Here is a 17,625-nt window from a genome sequence, read left to right on the forward strand (position 1 = left end):
CTCAGGAGGAGAAAAAGCTCTTTCTTGGCTATTACCTGTACAATTTAAAGTTTCACAACAAAATACATTAAACATGCTTTTAAAATATGCTCACTTTGTGTTTCTGAGTCACGTTTTGATCATTCATACACTATTTCAGACCTTTTCATTATTATTACATTTGCTACGATGATCTGTGATCAATGATCTTTGATGCTACTATTTGCAAAAAGATTACAACTTACTGAAGGCTCAGGTGATGGTTTACATTTTTTAGCAATACACTATTTTAAAATTAAGCTATGTATGTTTTTTTATTATTATACACTTAATAGACTACAGCATAGAGTAAGCATAACTTGTTTGAAAGTGTTAAATTGCTCAGTCATGTCCGGCTCTTTGCAACCCCGTGGCCTGTAGCTTGCCAGGTTCCTGTCCATAGAATTCTCCAGGTGAGAATACTGGAGTGGGTAGCCATTCCTTTCTCCAGGGGATCTTCTCAACCCAGGGACTGAACCCAGGTCTCCTTCACTGCAGAAAGATTTTTTACCATCTGAGCCGCCAACCAAAAAGTTCTCATGATTCACTTCACTGGGTATTCGCTTTACTGCTTTGGTCTGGAACTGAACCTGCAGTATCTCTGAGGTTGGCCTGTATATCGAATGGATTAAAAAAAATAATTAGCTTTGATGACAGTCTGGCTGAGGGTTGTTGATGGTCAAAGGTGCTGTTAACTGTAATACTTTAAAGTGTTCATGTAATGTTGACGTAATTAGAGACTAGTAACAATATTATTATTCCCTAGCTAAAAATCCCTGGCAGCTTCAGGAATACACCCTACGAGCTTTGAGCACCCCTGGACATACTTGTGCCCTAGTCTAGAAGAGGAGAAACGTGGGACCATCCCAGTGACTGTGGGAAGCCCGAGAGCTCTAGTCCATCACCCGCCTGCTCAAACCCACAGGCTTCGCATGCGCTCTGGCTCCCATGGGGAATGGAACACCGTTCTGAGGTGGTGGTGAAGAGTGAAGAGCCCCAGACTGAGCAACCGAGAACGCCACAACCTTGCGCCTCACAGCACTGATGAGATGGAACTGGCACATGTGATGAGGCGACAACCATGAAATGTCTAATTACTACCTGCCAGCCTAGGTCTCAGGTGTGTCATAGGCCTGGACAAGAATACAAGGTGCAGTCACGCTAATGATTCACATTTACCATCTCATACAAGTTCCTATCAGTGATGTTCACTAGGAATTTATTTACCCAGAATGGTGGGAAAGATGGGTGCTGAGTGGTTTGATTACTTTAGGTGGCAATGTTACCCTTTGCTCAACAAACATTTACTCTGGGTCATCGACAGGCTCTTGTGGCTCCGTCCTCACTGAGGGTTCAGAAAGGTCACCTCCAGAGCAGCTGGACACACTGCCAACGCCTGACCCTTTACCATCAGCTATTTTACCACGCGGCCTTCCCAGGCGGCTCAGCGATAAAGAATCCGTCTGTTGATGCAGGAAATGCAAGTACAATCCCTGGGTCAGGAAGATCCCCTGGAGAAGGAAATGGCAAACCATGCCAGTATTCTTGCCTGGGAAATCCCATAGACACAGGAGCCTGGCAGGCTATAGTCCGTGGGGTCATAAAAGAACCGGATATGACTTAGTAGCTAAACAATTTTATCACAGAATGCAAGTGAGCTCCATGAGGGCAGGGACCTCATCTGTCTACTACTTGGTACAAGGCACTCAGCTAGTTTGTTAAACAGATGGTGTGCTCAGAAGTGCCTCACGTAGAGCTGATAAGCAAGCAGAGTAACAAAGACCTCAGATTAGCTGATGGGCCAAATTAGAACCAAGGCTGCACGTGACTGTGCCTCCTTTCAGTGGGGTCCCACGGCTGCCTGGGACAGCCAACAGTGCCCGACTCTCCCCAGTCTGCATTTAGTGACACCATACCGAGAGCTGCCCATCAACCACTGTGCGGTATTTACACCACAGAAATCGGCAAACGCTACAAATGATTCACCATCACTCAACTGTTTGCTCTAAATCCCAATTATTTCTCATGATTTTCTTCTATTCAACGTAGAGAGAGCAGTTCTCTTTTGGATAAGCTGTTTTTATTAACACTATTTCTAAGCATCTGTTATACAACTCTTTTCTCCAGGCCTAAGAAAATTGTTTTGAAATCATGAAATGTGTTTTGGTAGGAAACAGTATTATTAAGCTTTTAGTTTTCCCTTAAAAAGCAAATAACATTACAGATACACACATTTATGTACATAATCTATATTTTGATTTCATTTGTTCAGTATACACATGCATGTGTCTACATGTATACAGTGAAACCTCTCGTGACAGCAATCTGGTTTTCTCTCTGTAGTTTTCAGTTTAGAACACAGAAGTCTCTGGCTTGTTTCTGATTTAAATAAATGTTAGTTTCCTCAGAAAGATTATAGATGAGGGGTGGCGATGGAAGCCAGAAAACAAGGAGCAGTGACATTTATAATGCGACTATAAAGAACCTAACGTAATCTTCGGTCATTCAGAGGCACTTCAGGATTTCGCAATGCTTTCAAGCACCAATATGTTTGTCCAGTGATTGTAATGATTTTTATGGTGTGAGCCTACATCCTAAATACGGGATATTAAAGTATTCTATACACAAATGGATTTTTAACTCATTCTCCATTAAGTTCTACCAGTAGTAAGTATGCTATCAGCTGTTCTTGACTCCACAGGGAAAGTGAACTTTGGCACCTAAACACTCAATCGCTTGTGTTTTGAATTTAGCCGCCTGTCTTTTGTTTTGGACATCAATTGAGTGGCTGTTGAATCTGAAGAGTTACCTTATTGAAGTGATCTCCGATCACATGCCATATTCGGGACCACTGCAGTCGGATCCGATTCATGTTGTAGTAAGAGATCTCCACGATCTTCTGCAAGCTGAACATGCGGGGGTGGTGGGGGGAAGCCAGCTCGTCCATGGACACGGCACACAGCCAGCGGACAAAGTCAACTACAGGCCAGACCCAACAACACACGCGAGGCCGCGTTAGTAATGGTCAGACGGTTATAACAGGAGGCTCTGCAGTTGTCACAGGTGAGTCAAATACTTACCTATCGCATTTCCATCCAGCCTGGTAGAGCCAGTAAAAATTCTAGGAAGAAAATTCCAGATATAACGAAATTAAATTTGGAAGATGAAGGTTCAATTTCAAACATTCAGAAAAGGCAAAAAGGAAACATTTCAGGTTTGGCACTTCCACTAAAATAAATTATGAGGCATCAGAGGTATAGAACTGGTCAACGAGGTGCACTGAGAGCAGAAACGCTTATACTGGTACGAAGAGAAAAGCAACATGAAAAGGACGGGGGAGAGTCAAGATAGGATAGCGTGGAACATGGTATTCCACAGCAGGGGGATGCAGACTGAGGACCTTTAAAAAGGTGTTCCTCCATAAGAGCAACCAAAAAACTTACAAAAATTCAACAAATTTTTCAGATCTGAACTCTGGAAATTACCAAAGGCTTGGGACAATGTTTATTCAAGAAAAATGGCTGAATCTTTTAGACAGCATATAGTTAGACCACATTTATTTTAATCCATCCTGCCAATCTCTCTTTAGATTCAAACCCGAATAGGCTGAAAGTAGAAGTATGAAAAAAATACCACGTGCAAACAGTTAACAAAAAGAAAACAAGAGTAGCCGTACTGATACCAGACAATACAACACTGGAGTCATTACTAGAGACAAAGAATATTTTACAATGATAAATGATTTAATATGTGAAGAAAATCTAGTAATTGTAAATATATATGTGTTTAACAACAGAGGGGCTTCTCTGGTGGCTCAGTGGTAAAGAATCCTCCTGCAGTGCAAGAGACTTGGTTTGATCCCTGGTCTGGAAAGATCTCCTGGAGAAGGAAGTGGCAACCCACTTCAGTATTTTTGTCAGGAGAATCCTATGGACAGAGGACGATACAGTCCACGGGGTCTCGAAGAGTTGGACAGGACTTAGCAACTAACAAAAGAGCCCCAAAATCATGGGCAAAAAAGACATACTTGAAAGGGGAAAATAAAACAATTCAAACAATGTCCAGAATGAGCAGATCTACACAGGCAGGAGGTGTACTGGTGGTTACAGGAGCTGTAAAGATGTGGGGCTTCTTTATGGGGTGATGAAAAAGCTCTGAAGTCAGACGGCTGCACAACTCTGCATATACTAAAAACCACTGACTGGACGTACGTTTCAGAAGAGCAAGTCTTAGGATGTATGAATTATGTCTCAATTTGAGAAATGTAAGCACACAGAGAGGTGCTAGACAAGCTACTGTTGCCCACTCTCTGGCTGAGGCAGAGAAACAAGGAAGGAACAAACATTTTGTTCTATCAGCCCAAACCTAAGAGGAAAAGGCGGGGAAAACTCAACCAAAGTGTGTCACAGACAGTATTTCTATTGGAGAGGAGAAAAGCAACAGGAGCAAGACGATCAAAACATGCTAACAAAGAGTTTAAAACACTAAGAAAATTGTTCTGACAGCAATACAAATGATGTCATAAATTCTATACTGCTATTACCTGAAATTATTTATATTTAATGTATATGATCATTCAATGGCAATTTTCTGGAGTTTGTTGACTTTTAAGAAAATTCCTATTTTAAGCCCTAGTACGGAAATGGCAACCCACTCCAGTGTTCTTGCTTGGGAAATCCCATGGACAGGGGAGCCTGGTGGGCTACAGTCCAGGTGGTTACAAGAGAGCTGGACACGACTCAGCAACTAAACAACAACATAATGAATACCTTCAAATGGGAATATCTGCATTTCTCTTAGAGGCTTAGGTCAAGTTTTAAGTAAACGGAAGCAACTGAAAGGCTGAGAGGAAAAGAAATGGAGACGCCAACTTGGCCAGCCCTCACTCACAGACAGGCTTTAAATGCAATACTCTTCCAAACTTGTAAAAAAGTGACTTCTAAACTAAGGAAATTCAAAACATTAGAACAAGCAGAAACTTGTTTTTGACATAATTTGGTCACAAAGTTAGTTACAATTTTATTTACTTATTGGCAGTGCTGTATGGCTTGTGGGATTCAACTGGGGATTGAACCCAGGCCCTAGGCAGGGAGGGTGTAGAGTCCTAACCACTGGGTTGCCAAGGAATTCCCCAACATGTAGTTTTTAAAAAGTTATGACAGTTCAAGATCAAAGCCCCAATGAATGTGAAGGTGACCAGCAGCTGTGGGCCACATGTGCTGCTTTTGCTCTTCCTCAGGTTGAGTGATCCGGGGTGACAACAATCAGACAGGTTAGGGATCCCTCACACCCAGCAACTACACAGAAGGTGCCAAGGCACCGGGTGGTCCAGCTTCACTGGAGAACACATTCATTACCTGTCTACAGCCACCACCACGCTCTGAGAGCTGGTCTCGCCAACGGACTCCTGGAAGCTGGCCATCTGTCTCTTGTCCACTCCGCCACTCACCAAATTTCCTGAAACACAGCGCACAAAAGCAACAGTGCTTGAAACAGTCAAGTAAAGAGAACCAAGTCTCCCGCGACATCAGCGCGCAGACAAGAGACTGTGAGACTGGTTTGCAAGCGAAAAAAAACCCCTCCGATGATGGCAGAATAAAACTAACTCAGGTTTTGGCATTTCTGCATCTGGAATACGTTCTTATGCAAGTTCTCTCTCTTCCTTTACCATCCATCTCTCTGTCATAACAGTCTTCTGTATTTTTTATAGTATTAAATGTCTATGTTTAGAAAAACAAATTCAAGTTGATTGATACGAACTCAGAGCTCCTAGAACATGTAACGGTTTAAAACTGCTGAAGATCTGAGGCGTTCTCCAGGGTTTCACTTCAGTCATCCTGACGTAAACCCCGAGAAGAAGGTGCTGTTACCCTTCCCCTGTGTTTGGAGTTTGTACTTTTAGCTGAACAACTCCAACCAGTGTTTCGTGGGACCAAGGAGTCTCCTCTCTGCATCAAATGACCTGGGTTTGAAACCTACTTCTGCTCCTTCCTCCAAACGGCACCTCGTTCATAGCACTTCACCCCCCTGTGCCTCACTTATCTCATTTACAAAATGAGGATAATAGCCCCAATCTCACTGAGTTGTTACAAGGATTAAATGAATTAAATATACAAACTGAGTGCTTAGAATGTGCCTGGCATGTCTGCCCTTTTTTACTGTTATTGTTGTATCACTGACAAGAGAGTCTCTCAGTTCAATGTCTCACCAGAAATAACCCTACTTTCATAAGGATACCTATTAATATCAGCCTCCCAAATGAACAGGGAAGACAGGTTGAATCTATCTGATATCTAAAAATACGCACACCCACTCCTTGAACACCAGGTGGCTTCCCACCCCCCAACATACTTATATGCATAGAAAGAAAAGTAATGCACCCTGCTTATGTCGATAAAATTAGCATTTACTCGACAGTTTCATCACAACTGAGAGCTGAGGCAGCACTTCCACTCCGTTAACAGACATCCTGTCCGCTGGCACATAAGAAACAGGTGATCTACGGTCCTAATGAGGCAAGGGCTTCCTGCCTGTTAACTGGTGAATCCGCAGCGGCCGGCTGGGGGGCCTGGCGCCTTACCGAGGCCAAGGCCCATGAACTCTTCTCCCGCCAGCGTGTGGCCCTTCAGGCTCCCTTCTCTCTCACGCCCGGAGCCAGACAGGTAGCGCGTCTTCACGCCGGTTCCTATCAGCTGAGCCAGCTCCAGCTGGCTGATGCACTTCAAGATCTGAGGAAAGAGGGCGTGAAGAGATGAGTTCCCGCTTCATTGGCCGAAAAGGGCAGTGCCCCCTTAACTCAGTCATTACAGAATTCTCTGAAACATGCAGCCTTTCAGGAGAGGATAACATCTGAGAGACTAGGCTGGCTTCCCTACTTCTGGCTAGGCAACCCCCTGAGTGTGGGTCTGGAAGACAGACCTCATTACTTTATTTTTTAAACCATTAAAAAGGGAAAGAGAAAATGAGCAAAAGAAAAACTGGTACAACAGAGAGGCGAGATGGATTCCGTTTATGCAAACTTAAATAAGCGCTCCATAAAGACAAAGCATCTGATCAGAGTGGAGGACTCCTGTCACCATGCCGTTCCCGCCCCCTCAGCCACCCCCACCTCAGATCAGCAGCACACCGGCTGTTCCTCATGCTTGAACATGTTACTGTCGCTCCTCCCCATGGCTCACCCCTTAGACTCCCAGCTCAGACCCGTGTCCCCAGAGACCTCCCTCAGCCACCTGAGATCACACACCCTCCCCATCACCATCCCCTGGCCATGCAGTTTTTTTTTTTTCTCTTAAGTACTTACTTTCTGGCATTATGTCATGTATTTGTTCTCTGTCTCTTGTGCCAACAGGGCATTAACTCTATCTTGTTCACTGCTGAATCCCCAGCACTTGGAGATTATTTTCTGGTTAACAGAATAAACGAGGGCATGCCCTGGCATGGGTGGGCGGTAGGAGAAAAGACGATCTCCCAGCCCCATGGGGTGGCTCAGGTGCTGGAGAAGCCACACCCACGCATGGCCCTCTCTCACCTGGAGCTCATCTGAATACAGAGACCGGCTTCAACTTCTACTGCAGCAAAAACTGGCTGCTTGAAACTTGAGGAGGGACGGCACATACATCTCCAGGTAAACCCTTCTTAAGGAATTTCCATGGGGACTTCTGACTACGGCTGAGTTTTGCTTTCCATGGTGACCTTATAACCCAGTCCCAGAGTATGGGACTCCACGACATCACGGAGCACTGCTGAGGATTTTCACTTAGAAAATGCCTTCCCCTTGACTAAGACAGGCACTTGAATCCACCACAGAGAGTCCACATGTCATACTATTAAATTATTACTAGTAAACTGCTAATGACCTCCCTTTTCCAGAAGCTGGGATATGTATGTAACACCTGTGGCCAAGGACTTACTGACTCCAACCTGACTTCTCAGAGTGTCTGACCATCAAATCAGTGATGGCTCTTTTTGGCTGATTCATTAACATCTCCAGATGCCGCTGTACGCTCGGCAACTGGCAGGGGCCCCACATTAACGTATCTCTTAGTTAAAAGAAAAAGAAAGTTCTAGGGGAGACAGCAGCTATCTACTGATTCATTAGGGTACACTGATTCCTCAGGAAACAGGAAATAATTTATTAATAAAGCACATAACTGAAAACAATGACAACCTACCCCTCCCATGTTTACTAATATGGAATACTTCTGAGTGGTGACAGAGAAAGGAACAATGGGGTGAAAAACGACCAAGGTATGTGCCGAGATGATGATGGTGACTAACAGCTAAGAGCTACTAAGCTCTCGTACGTGCTAAGTCACTTCAGTCATGACTGACTCTCTGCGACCCTATGGACTGTAGCCCACCAGGCTCCTCTGTCCATGGGCTTCTCCAGTCAATACTGGACTGGGCGGCCATTTCCTTCTCTTCTTGCCAAATTCAGTTCTAATCCATTTTCCACATGTTAATTCCTTTCCTTCTCACAACAACCCTCTGAAGGTTGCACAGAGGAGGAAGATGAGGCTCAAAGACTAAGTAACTTGCCATGTCACACAGGCAGAGAGGCGGACACCCCAACCAGCTGTCTAGCCCCGGGCCCTCCCCCTGAACTGTGTGATCCCTGTGGCGGCAGGAGGCTGCCAGCAATTTCCTTTCCAGGTCATCACAGCCCTACCACTCTCTACACCCGAGCCTCTATTCTTAGTTTTCCCTCTAAAACAAAAAGTAATACCTTCAGGCGGTAGAGAAATTAGAAAGTACAACTGGGTCATAAGGCAGTTCTATTGCCAGTTTTTTAAAGCAATCCCACTGCTGGGCATACACACTGAGGAAACCAGAAGGGAAAGAGACACGTGTACTCCAATGTTCATCGCAGCACTGTTTATAATAGCCAGGACATGGAAGCAACCTAGATGTCCATCAACAGATGAATGGATAAGAAAGCTGTGGTACATATACACAATGGAGTATTACTCAGCCATTAAAGAGAATACATTTGAATCAGTTCTAATGAGGTGGATGAAACTGGAGCCTATTATACAGAGTGAAGTAAGCCAGAAAGAAAAACACCAGTACAGTATACTAACGCATATATATGGAATTTAGAAAGATAGTAACAATAACCCTGTATACGAGATAGCAAAAGAGACACTGATGTATAGAACAGTCTTTTGGACTCTGTGGGAGAGGGAGAGGGTGGGATGATTTGGGAGAATGGCATTGAAATACGTATAATATCATATATGGAACAAGTCGCCAGTCCAGGTTCGATGCACGATACTGGATGCTTGGGGCTGGTGCACTGGGACGACCCAGAGGGATGTTATGGGGAGGGAGGAGAGAGGAGGGTTCAGGATGGGGAACACATGTATACCTGTGGCGGATTCATTTTGATATTTGGCAAAACCAATACAATATTGTAAAGTTTAAAAATAAAATAAAATTAAAAAAAAAAAAGAAAATACAACTGAAGGAAAAAGAGAAAATAAATCCATAATTCTATCACACAGAGAGGATGCTAACATGCTCATTTATCTTTTCTAGTCTCATTTTCTGTGTATGCCTGGCATGAAGGGTGATGCCGCACCATGCTTATACAGTGATTTTTTAATTTAATACATTGTGATCAAAGTATTAAAGACCATCTTCAGTAGCATCTTTATCGGTTTTTCTCTGAAGTTTCTTTACAGAAAGAGACTTCTCTCTATATGTTTCCTTCTCTCCCTCACCCCTCTACTATTTTTCTTCCGATTTATTTGTTGAAGAACCTGGTCATTTGCTGAGAGTCTGACGTATCCCACAGTTCGCAGGCTGTGTTCTCATGATGCCACTTACCGCGCTCCTCCATCCCCTACATTTCCTTCAAATAAGCAGTGGAGGCTTGAACTGACTCAGGCTGGAGTTTTAGGCAAAAACATTTCTTAAGTGGCATCGTGTGCATCCATCAGGGAACATGTAATGCTGGCTGTCTCTCCTTTCAGAAACATTATCTTTTTTTCTTTTAAATATTTTTTTCTGATGTGGACAGTTTTTAAAGTCTTTATTGAATTGTCACAATATTGCTTCTGCTTTATATTTTGTTTTTTGGCCAAGAGGCACGTGGGATCTTGGCTCCCTGGGCACAGGTCAAACCTGCACCCCCTGCATTGGAAGGCAAAGTCCTAGCCACTGGATGCCAGGGCAGTCCCCTGAGCAACTTCATTTTAAATGTCCATATAACCTAAGGAGTGGTACTGCTGCTGCTGCTGCTAAGTTGCTTCAGTCGTGTCCGACTCTGTGGGACCCCACAGACGGAAGCCCACCAGGCTCCCCCGTCCCTGGGATTCTCCAGGCAAGAACACTGGAGTGGGTTGCCATTTCCTTCTCCAATGCAGGGAAGTGAAAAGTGAAAGTGAAGTTGCTCAGTCGTGCCCAACTCATAGCGACCCCATGGACTGCAGCCCACCAGGCTCCTCCATCCATGGGATTTTCCAGGCAGGAGTACTGGAGTGGGGTGCCACTGCCTTCTCTGAAGGAGTGGTACACCACACTTTGTTTTTTAAAGATCAGTCTCTCATTGATGGGACAATCTAGGCTGTCCTTCATCTAATCTCTCCCTAGAACAACTAAAATTTCGATGCATGACCTTTCAAACACCTGTCTGGACACATGGGTAATTATTTCCTTAGATGAAACTCTTAGAACATGGTTTAAAAAAAGAAGTGAACCTGTTGGCAATCTTCATGGCTCACGTTAGATGCTGACCACGTCCTTTTTGCTACATGTGGGAGAGAAACTGGGCTTTGGACTTCGTTTTAAATCCACTCCCTGCAGTAAGAGCTCTCAGGAGGGGTGCAAGGCCTTGTGGGAAGAAGGCGGCTACGACAGAGGTCTGCTCCGCATGGACACTGGCGATGGGGTTGGGGGCACTTGGTGAGGTGGCGGACCTGAGGCGTTTCCCTCGCTGCAGCCCCAGGGAGGCTGACTTTCTGATACATGAGGGACACAGGGAGTAAGACAAAACCCAGAGTTAAAGCGAGGCTTGACTGCAGAGAAACAGAGTTGACCCAAGAGAGACGGACTCTGAATGGAAGGAAAGCCAGGGCTCATCCTCACTGAGAAAAGGCAACCATGGGGCTTTCAGAGACGCTCACCTCGTGCCAGGAATTCCCGAGGTAGTTGCCGTCAGTGTGAGCCACGGTGATGAGCGTCTTTATGGTGTCAATGTTCTTCTGCTTCATCTCCGTGATGCTGGAGCTGGCCGTCAGCAGGGAGAAGCGCGCAAGGGCCTGGACATAGGCATCTCGTTCCAGCTGCAAGGGAGGCAGAGAGGTGACGCTGAGATCCTGGCCTGGGTGAGATGGGTCTCACATTGAAGGGACTGAGCACTGGTTTCTCTGCTGCCTCCCGCACACGTGGGGACAGGTTGTACGCACATTAACACACCCGAGCCACACCAGGTACTCCATGCCTCTGTCCTCCCGCTACCCAAATAACCTCACCGCACGTTTGAGGACTAGCCTCTCCTCTGCCACTGACCTCCCTTCTGAGGGAGCGGCGGAGCAATCTGCTGAATGCTAAGGCTGTCAGGTAAACACTCATTTCCACAACAGTCCTGCAGGTTGGTCTATTATCTCAAGTTTGCAAATGAGGAAATAAAGGGTGACTCAGGGAGGAGGTGGCTAGACCAACGTTAGGCTAGAGAAGCAGCAGAGGTGAGGTGTGAAACCCAGACTGTCTGCAGTCCAAGCCTGGGGTCTTGGTACAAAAGAAAATGTCTATCTGTAAGATACATGGGAACAGAAGACTGAGGTTTTCCAAATAGAGGGGTACAAACTCTTAGTGATTTAGGATATATGAAACTGACAACTTCCTGAGTTCGTAAGAGTTTAGAATTGTATTTTGCTTATTTGCTTGAATTTTTCAAGACCCAAAAGATTTACAGACACATTCAGTTTCCACTGAACTACTTATTTCCCCCAGAGAAGACCTGGAAATAAGGGAAATTAAAATAATAAGCTGGTTTTAAAAGGAAAACACTATTTCCAGCACCAGGCACCTAGCCAGATGGATAGGAAGGCTGTTTTGTCAAGTCCAATTGAGTAGCCTGGACACCCACCTACCTTCAAAAATGGTTTTTAATCCAAATTGCCAATTCTTCCCCCAGTCAGGCTGTTGCCAGCACAAATCTGTCGTCTTCCTCTCAGTGGGCATGAGTAAGGTGTCTGCTGAGAAGTTTTCAGCTAATTGGAAATATCTGATTGTTTCTAAATTTTGCCAAATCCTGAAGAACACAGCCCACCAGTTTCTCTGGAGCTGTGAGAACGTACACCCACCTGCATTCCAAAGATGCAGGCAATCCGGATTGCACACCGGATGCCTTCCAAGCACAGCGAGGCCACCTCAGTGTCGTCACAGTTCTGCAGTCCAATGCTGTAGGCTGCCAACAGCGGCGTCCACACCAGCTACCAAGGGAGGAAGGTTTGGAAAACGTCTGGAATCTCAGTGTGGAAGAGCACTTAGAGGCCACACTGTTAGTTACAAGCACAGCCAGGATGTCAAGTTCACAGCTATTCTGATTCATTCACAACACGAAATAAAAATTCCTCCTAAACCAGGGTCAGAGTCATCACTATAGCATGCCATTTACTAAACGCACAGTTCTAAAGGAAGGCTGGCACGTACGTGGCTACTGGGCCACCACCACGTCTACTGTACTCATGGCAGACAGCACGAGTCCATCAGAGACCCCACTCCCTGCTTAGTCTAATCGGGGCTGGAGAATCCTTTACACGGTGCACAGGCACCTATTGCCAATCAGAGGTTGGCATGCAAAGTAAAATCTATAAGCAACTTAGGTTCTATCAACTTAGCTTATTGAAAGCTTCCTAATTCAGATTACTTAAGAGTTTACTTTTCCTCCAACCTTCTTGTGAATTCCCTGAAAATAAAAGCACACAAATATCTAGAAGTGATCAACAGGATATCAGCAGTTACTTTAAAAACTTAAGAGAAAACGTGAGTGCTATATATTTAGAACATGTACCTTTTCTAGACATTTAAAAAACAGAGAACTTAGGATATTGTTTCTTTGTTTTTTTGGCTGCACCAACTGGCAAGTGGGGTCTCAGCTCCCCCACGGGGGACTGAACCTGTGCCCCCTGCAGTGGCAGCATGGAGCCTCCATCTCTGGACCACCAGGGAAGTCCCAAGGATATGGCTTTTATTCTACCTCATGTCTTCTTATAGGCTAACCCTGAGGCCACTGAGATGAGATATCACAATAAAGCTGTCTCTTTTGCCTGAATAATTCATTCATTCAATCCCCCCAGCAGCCCTGCAGGACCCATTTCACAGATGATGAACAGAGAGAGGCTGAATAACCTGATCCCAGTTCCAGAGCAACAAAGTGGCAAAGGCAGGGCTTAAACTAGATGCTCTGACTGTTGAGCCTGTGCTGACGTATCCCCAGCAACACCACGGGGCTTCCAGGAAGGACTCGCTGTAGTTACTAGTCAGAAAGAAACACCAGATGTGGCCTTTCCCTTCCCCAATCTCTTCACCATTATAAACTCGCTGGTGAGCTTCTGGCTGATCAACTCTAGAATCAGGTTCAGCCGTGTCTTAACTTCTCTGTATACTCACTTTGAACATTGGCCGGACATGGTCCAAGTGAGTGGCACTCGTAAACGGGGCTTTGGCATGGCTCACGGCCTCCATCAGAGCTTTGGCTGTTTTCGCCATTTGCTCCATTTCCAAGTTGTACAGTAGCCGTCGCTGCTTTTCACTAGCGACACCTACAAAGAAATAAGAGTAACAGCAGCTAATACTCGCTGAGTGCTTGCTATGTGCCGGGGTCTGTTTCAAAAGATTTACAACAATTAACTCACAAATCCTCCTCACGAGGACTACTTCCTGAGTCTGTAGCAAGTATTACTGCCATTTCACTGGTGGGAAACGAGGCCCAGAAACAGTAAGTAACTTGCCCAGGGCCACAGAGCTAACAGGCAGTAGAGCTGGGACCTGAATTCAGACGTGTGGCTACAGAGCCTGTGCTCTAAATCGGACACGCTGCTGCCTCACCAATGAGACTGACAGCCTTGCAGGGGTCTTAAGTAGGAGAATTCTAATCAGGGTTGACGCAATCACCCCTGGTATTACAGCAAAGTTTTAAGAAACATTTTTTGGGAGTAATTTAGCTCTCAGATTATTTTAAATTGCCTCTTGTAACTAATTACAAATCTAGTAAGAAGTTAAGTGATACTGTGAGAGTGTCAATGTAATCATAATAACTAATTTAATCACATTTCTTATTCAGATAGCAAGATATGCAAATGAAATCTGTCACCAGGGAACTTAATCATGCATTCTGATACACCTGAACATTGGGACTGAGAAATAATTTGCCACTAGACCTTACTCTGCTTAGTAGATTTGGTGGCAATTGTGTGTTCTTTTGTTTCTTTCATCGCAATTTTCTTGCCTTCTATCTCTTCATAGATGCTTGAGAGATACTCTTCAGGTAGATCTTTACTATCATTGATACCCCGGTTCATTTTAATATACTGCTCTTTTGTCATTTTATTTTTTACCTGAAATTAAAAAAAAATGAAGAATCCACTTAGGAGACATCCAGTGGCCCAAATAGTTATTTATTTAGCTACTGTAGTATTTAAGTCATTAAAATATGTTACCTGAGGGCTGTGCAAGTCTGTAGTTAGCATAATAATTGAATATGCTAGGACATACGCAGTGTCAGCACTAGCAAACAGAGTTTGCCTAAAAAACAAAAAAGATTTCAGATGTGAGAACACGGACAGAGACAAGGCTGGACGGCGGCAACAGGGCTTAGGGAGACACGCTTCGTGCAAAGCAGGCCGAGTGCTCCCCAGATGCTTTCATCGCCACTTAATGATAACTAATGACCCAGAGTCTAGAAAAACTTAGTTTAGAAAAAATAAGTAAATAATAAATTAATTAAATTTAAAAACAAACAAAAAAAGACCAGAAGAGATGTGAACCAAAGAAAAGAAACTCACTTTTTTATATGCTACAATGTTTCATATTACTAAAGCAACGCTGCTGCTGCTGCTGCTAAGTCGCTTCAGCTGTGTCTGACTCTGTGGGACCCCACAGACGGAAGCCCACCAAGCTCCCCCGTCCCTGGGATTCTCCAGGCAAGAACACTGGAGTGGGTCGCCATTTCCTTCTCCAATGCAGGGAAGTGAAAAGTGAAAGTGAAGTCGCTCAGTTATGCCCAACTCGTAGAGACCCCATGGACCGCAGCCTACCAGGCTCCTCTGTCCATGGGATTTTCCAGGCAAGAGTACTGGAGTGGGGTGCCACTGCCTTCTCTGAAGGAGTGGTACACCACACTTTGTTTTTTAAAGATCAGTCTCTCATTGATGGGACAATCTAGGCTGTCCTTCATCTAATCTCTCCCTAGAACAACTAAAATTTCGATGCATGACCTTTCAAACACCTATTTGGACACATGGGTAATTATTTCCTTAGATGAAACTCTTAGAACATGGTTTAGTTAAAAAAAAAAAAAGTACTGGAGTGGGGTGCCATTGCCTTCTCTTCTAGATCTTAATTCTCCCAAAAGCTAAAAAGAAATAGTTAATATGAGATGACAGAGAGGCTAATTATCACCACCATGGCAACCCTGTTATGTTAGTCATTTAGTTGTGTCTGACTCTTTGTGACCCCATGGACAGCCTGCCAGGCTCCTCTGTCCCTGGAATTTTTCAGGCAAGACTACTGGAGAGGGTAACCATTCCCTTCTCCATGGGATCTTCCCCACCCAGGGATCGAACCTGGGTCTCCTAATTGCAGGCAAATTCTTTGCCATCTAAGCCATCAGGGAAGCCATAATACAATATATAAATGTATCAAATGTTGTAGACATTAAAGAATAGGCGCTCTTGCATGAGATAATCCCTCAGCACAGTGCCTGCTGGTGCAGAGTGAACAGAAACCTTAGTGGCTGGGCACAGATTTAAAAAGATTAAACCGAACCCCCAACCACAGGAAGACTGATGCTCTGAGGACGGCAAAAACATGGTGGAAGAGACTTAAACACGGTGCTCACCCCTGGTTGCACTCTATGTATCTTGCAGCAAACTTCTCCATTAGCCGATCAATCTTCTGAGCTTCTCCAGGTAGGCGGAAACCTTCTAGAAATGTCCGCAGGGCTGAGACAAACTCTTTTTCACAGAAGTCGAGTTGGTCCACATAGGCATACATCACCTCCTTGTTGAACTTCATGCTTTCCCCCAGAAAATCACCTACTTGGGTCTGAAACATACACACTCACTCACAACTAAAAACTGTCAAATATGAACACCCAGAGAAAGACACTTCAGTTAAACAAGGCAGGAATACTGTCCCGGCTCTCAATACCTAGGATGGGCTGGGCCGCTAGAAAAGCTGGGTCACTCCCTAAGCCTGGCCAACCGCCAAACCACCCCAGGTTCAGCTGGCCCTGCCATGAAGAAAGGCACTGAAAAATGGAGGAATGATAAGACACACTCAACAGGGAGCTGAGCTGCAGATGAGCACCCGAAAGAACAATTTCTGGCAGTCAAGGGACACTTAGCTCCTACAACGTCTCCCCAAATAAACAACCACCTGTCAGAAGGCTGGTTTATTCCCTGTAAAGAACTTCTTGCAACACTAGCCCAAGGGATAAACAGGACTACCATAAACAGGAGTGCAGACAATGGCACTGCACTCAGGGGTCAGCCAGTCTCTAGGTGAAAGCCAGTAAGGTCTCAGAGCCACACAGAAGAACCCACAAGTATGTGCCCAGCTCCCCATCTTACAGAATCCAGACGCTCCTCCTGGTGCAGGAATTGGGCAATGTCTTCCACCGATGTTCCCAGCATGCCCTGCTCCTGGAGATATTGGATCCCTCTCTTGGGTTTCTTGTTAAATCTGTTTCAAGAGACGGGACACAGATTGCTGATTCCAAACTCCAGGGGATGGAAATAGCTGGCTTTTGAGGCAAATTACAGTAACACCATGAACAAGTCATCCCATATCAGCTCGGAAAGTCTTGTGTGTCCTGGTAGCTTTTCTCAATTCCACCTTTAATTTCTGACCTAGCTCTAACAGACTCTGCTGGTTGTCACCCAAAAGCCATTTTCTTCTTCTCCAACACTAATAAGACCTAGTTGTTTAGCTGGGCACACAACTATCTGGGATAAAAAACACACTTCCCTGCCTCCCTTAGACAAAGTATGGCAATGTGATAAAGTTCTGGCCGGTGAGAGATGAGAACTGGTGTGGGTACTTCTAGGAAGAATCCTGAAACAAAGCTGACCTGGCTGAGGGGGGCAGGGGATATACGTCTTTTGCTTTTCCCCCTTCTTCCCCACAATACATGTGTGATGACCAGAGCTCCAGCAGTCATCTTAAACCATGAGGCAACGGTGAAAATGAAAATTGTATTCAGGATGGTGAAGCAGAAAGATAAAAGAAGCCGGATTTCTGACATCCATAGAGCCACTGTAACAGTCTAGACTCTGTACTCTGGGATTTCCTTCAACGGCACTTGAGTAGTTACTTCTGTAATTCCTGTTAAAGGCAGGCAAATATAACCGCTATATAAATTCAACTTGTTATTCACCA

The 17,625-nt window shown here is 44.8% G+C and overlaps 1 protein-coding gene across 5 annotated transcripts in view; it reads right to left on the reverse strand.

The window, feature by feature from the left end:
* The window catches only part of ARFGEF2 (ARF guanine nucleotide exchange factor 2), an 83,726-nt gene that overhangs the window by 24,876 nt on the left and 41,225 nt on the right, over positions 1-17,625 (reverse strand). For all 5 annotated transcript variants that reach the window (XM_086331486.1, XM_086331488.1, XM_086331487.1 and 2 more), the window contains 11 exons: positions 16,818-16,929; positions 16,085-16,290; positions 14,685-14,769; positions 14,411-14,582; positions 13,636-13,787; positions 12,327-12,455; positions 11,145-11,303; positions 6,599-6,746; positions 5,376-5,475; positions 3,099-3,139; positions 2,828-2,997 (listed from right to left, as the gene is read on the reverse strand). In XM_086331486.1, the coding sequence (XP_086187612.1) occupies positions 2,828-2,997; positions 3,099-3,139; positions 5,376-5,475; positions 6,599-6,746; positions 11,145-11,303; positions 12,327-12,455; positions 13,636-13,787; positions 14,411-14,582; positions 14,685-14,769; positions 16,085-16,290; positions 16,818-16,929 (1,474 nt within the window). The remainder of the gene's footprint in view (positions 1-2,827; positions 2,998-3,098; positions 3,140-5,375; positions 5,476-6,598; positions 6,747-11,144; positions 11,304-12,326; positions 12,456-13,635; positions 13,788-14,410; positions 14,583-14,684; positions 14,770-16,084; positions 16,291-16,817; positions 16,930-17,625) is intronic.

The sequence above is a fragment of the Bos grunniens genome, chromosome 13 (genome assembly GCF_055505025.1).
Source record: "Bos grunniens cultivar Pamir isolate PY7600 chromosome 13, Bosgru_T2T1.0, whole genome shotgun sequence".
Taxonomy (NCBI): domain Eukaryota; kingdom Metazoa; phylum Chordata; class Mammalia; order Artiodactyla; family Bovidae; genus Bos; species Bos grunniens.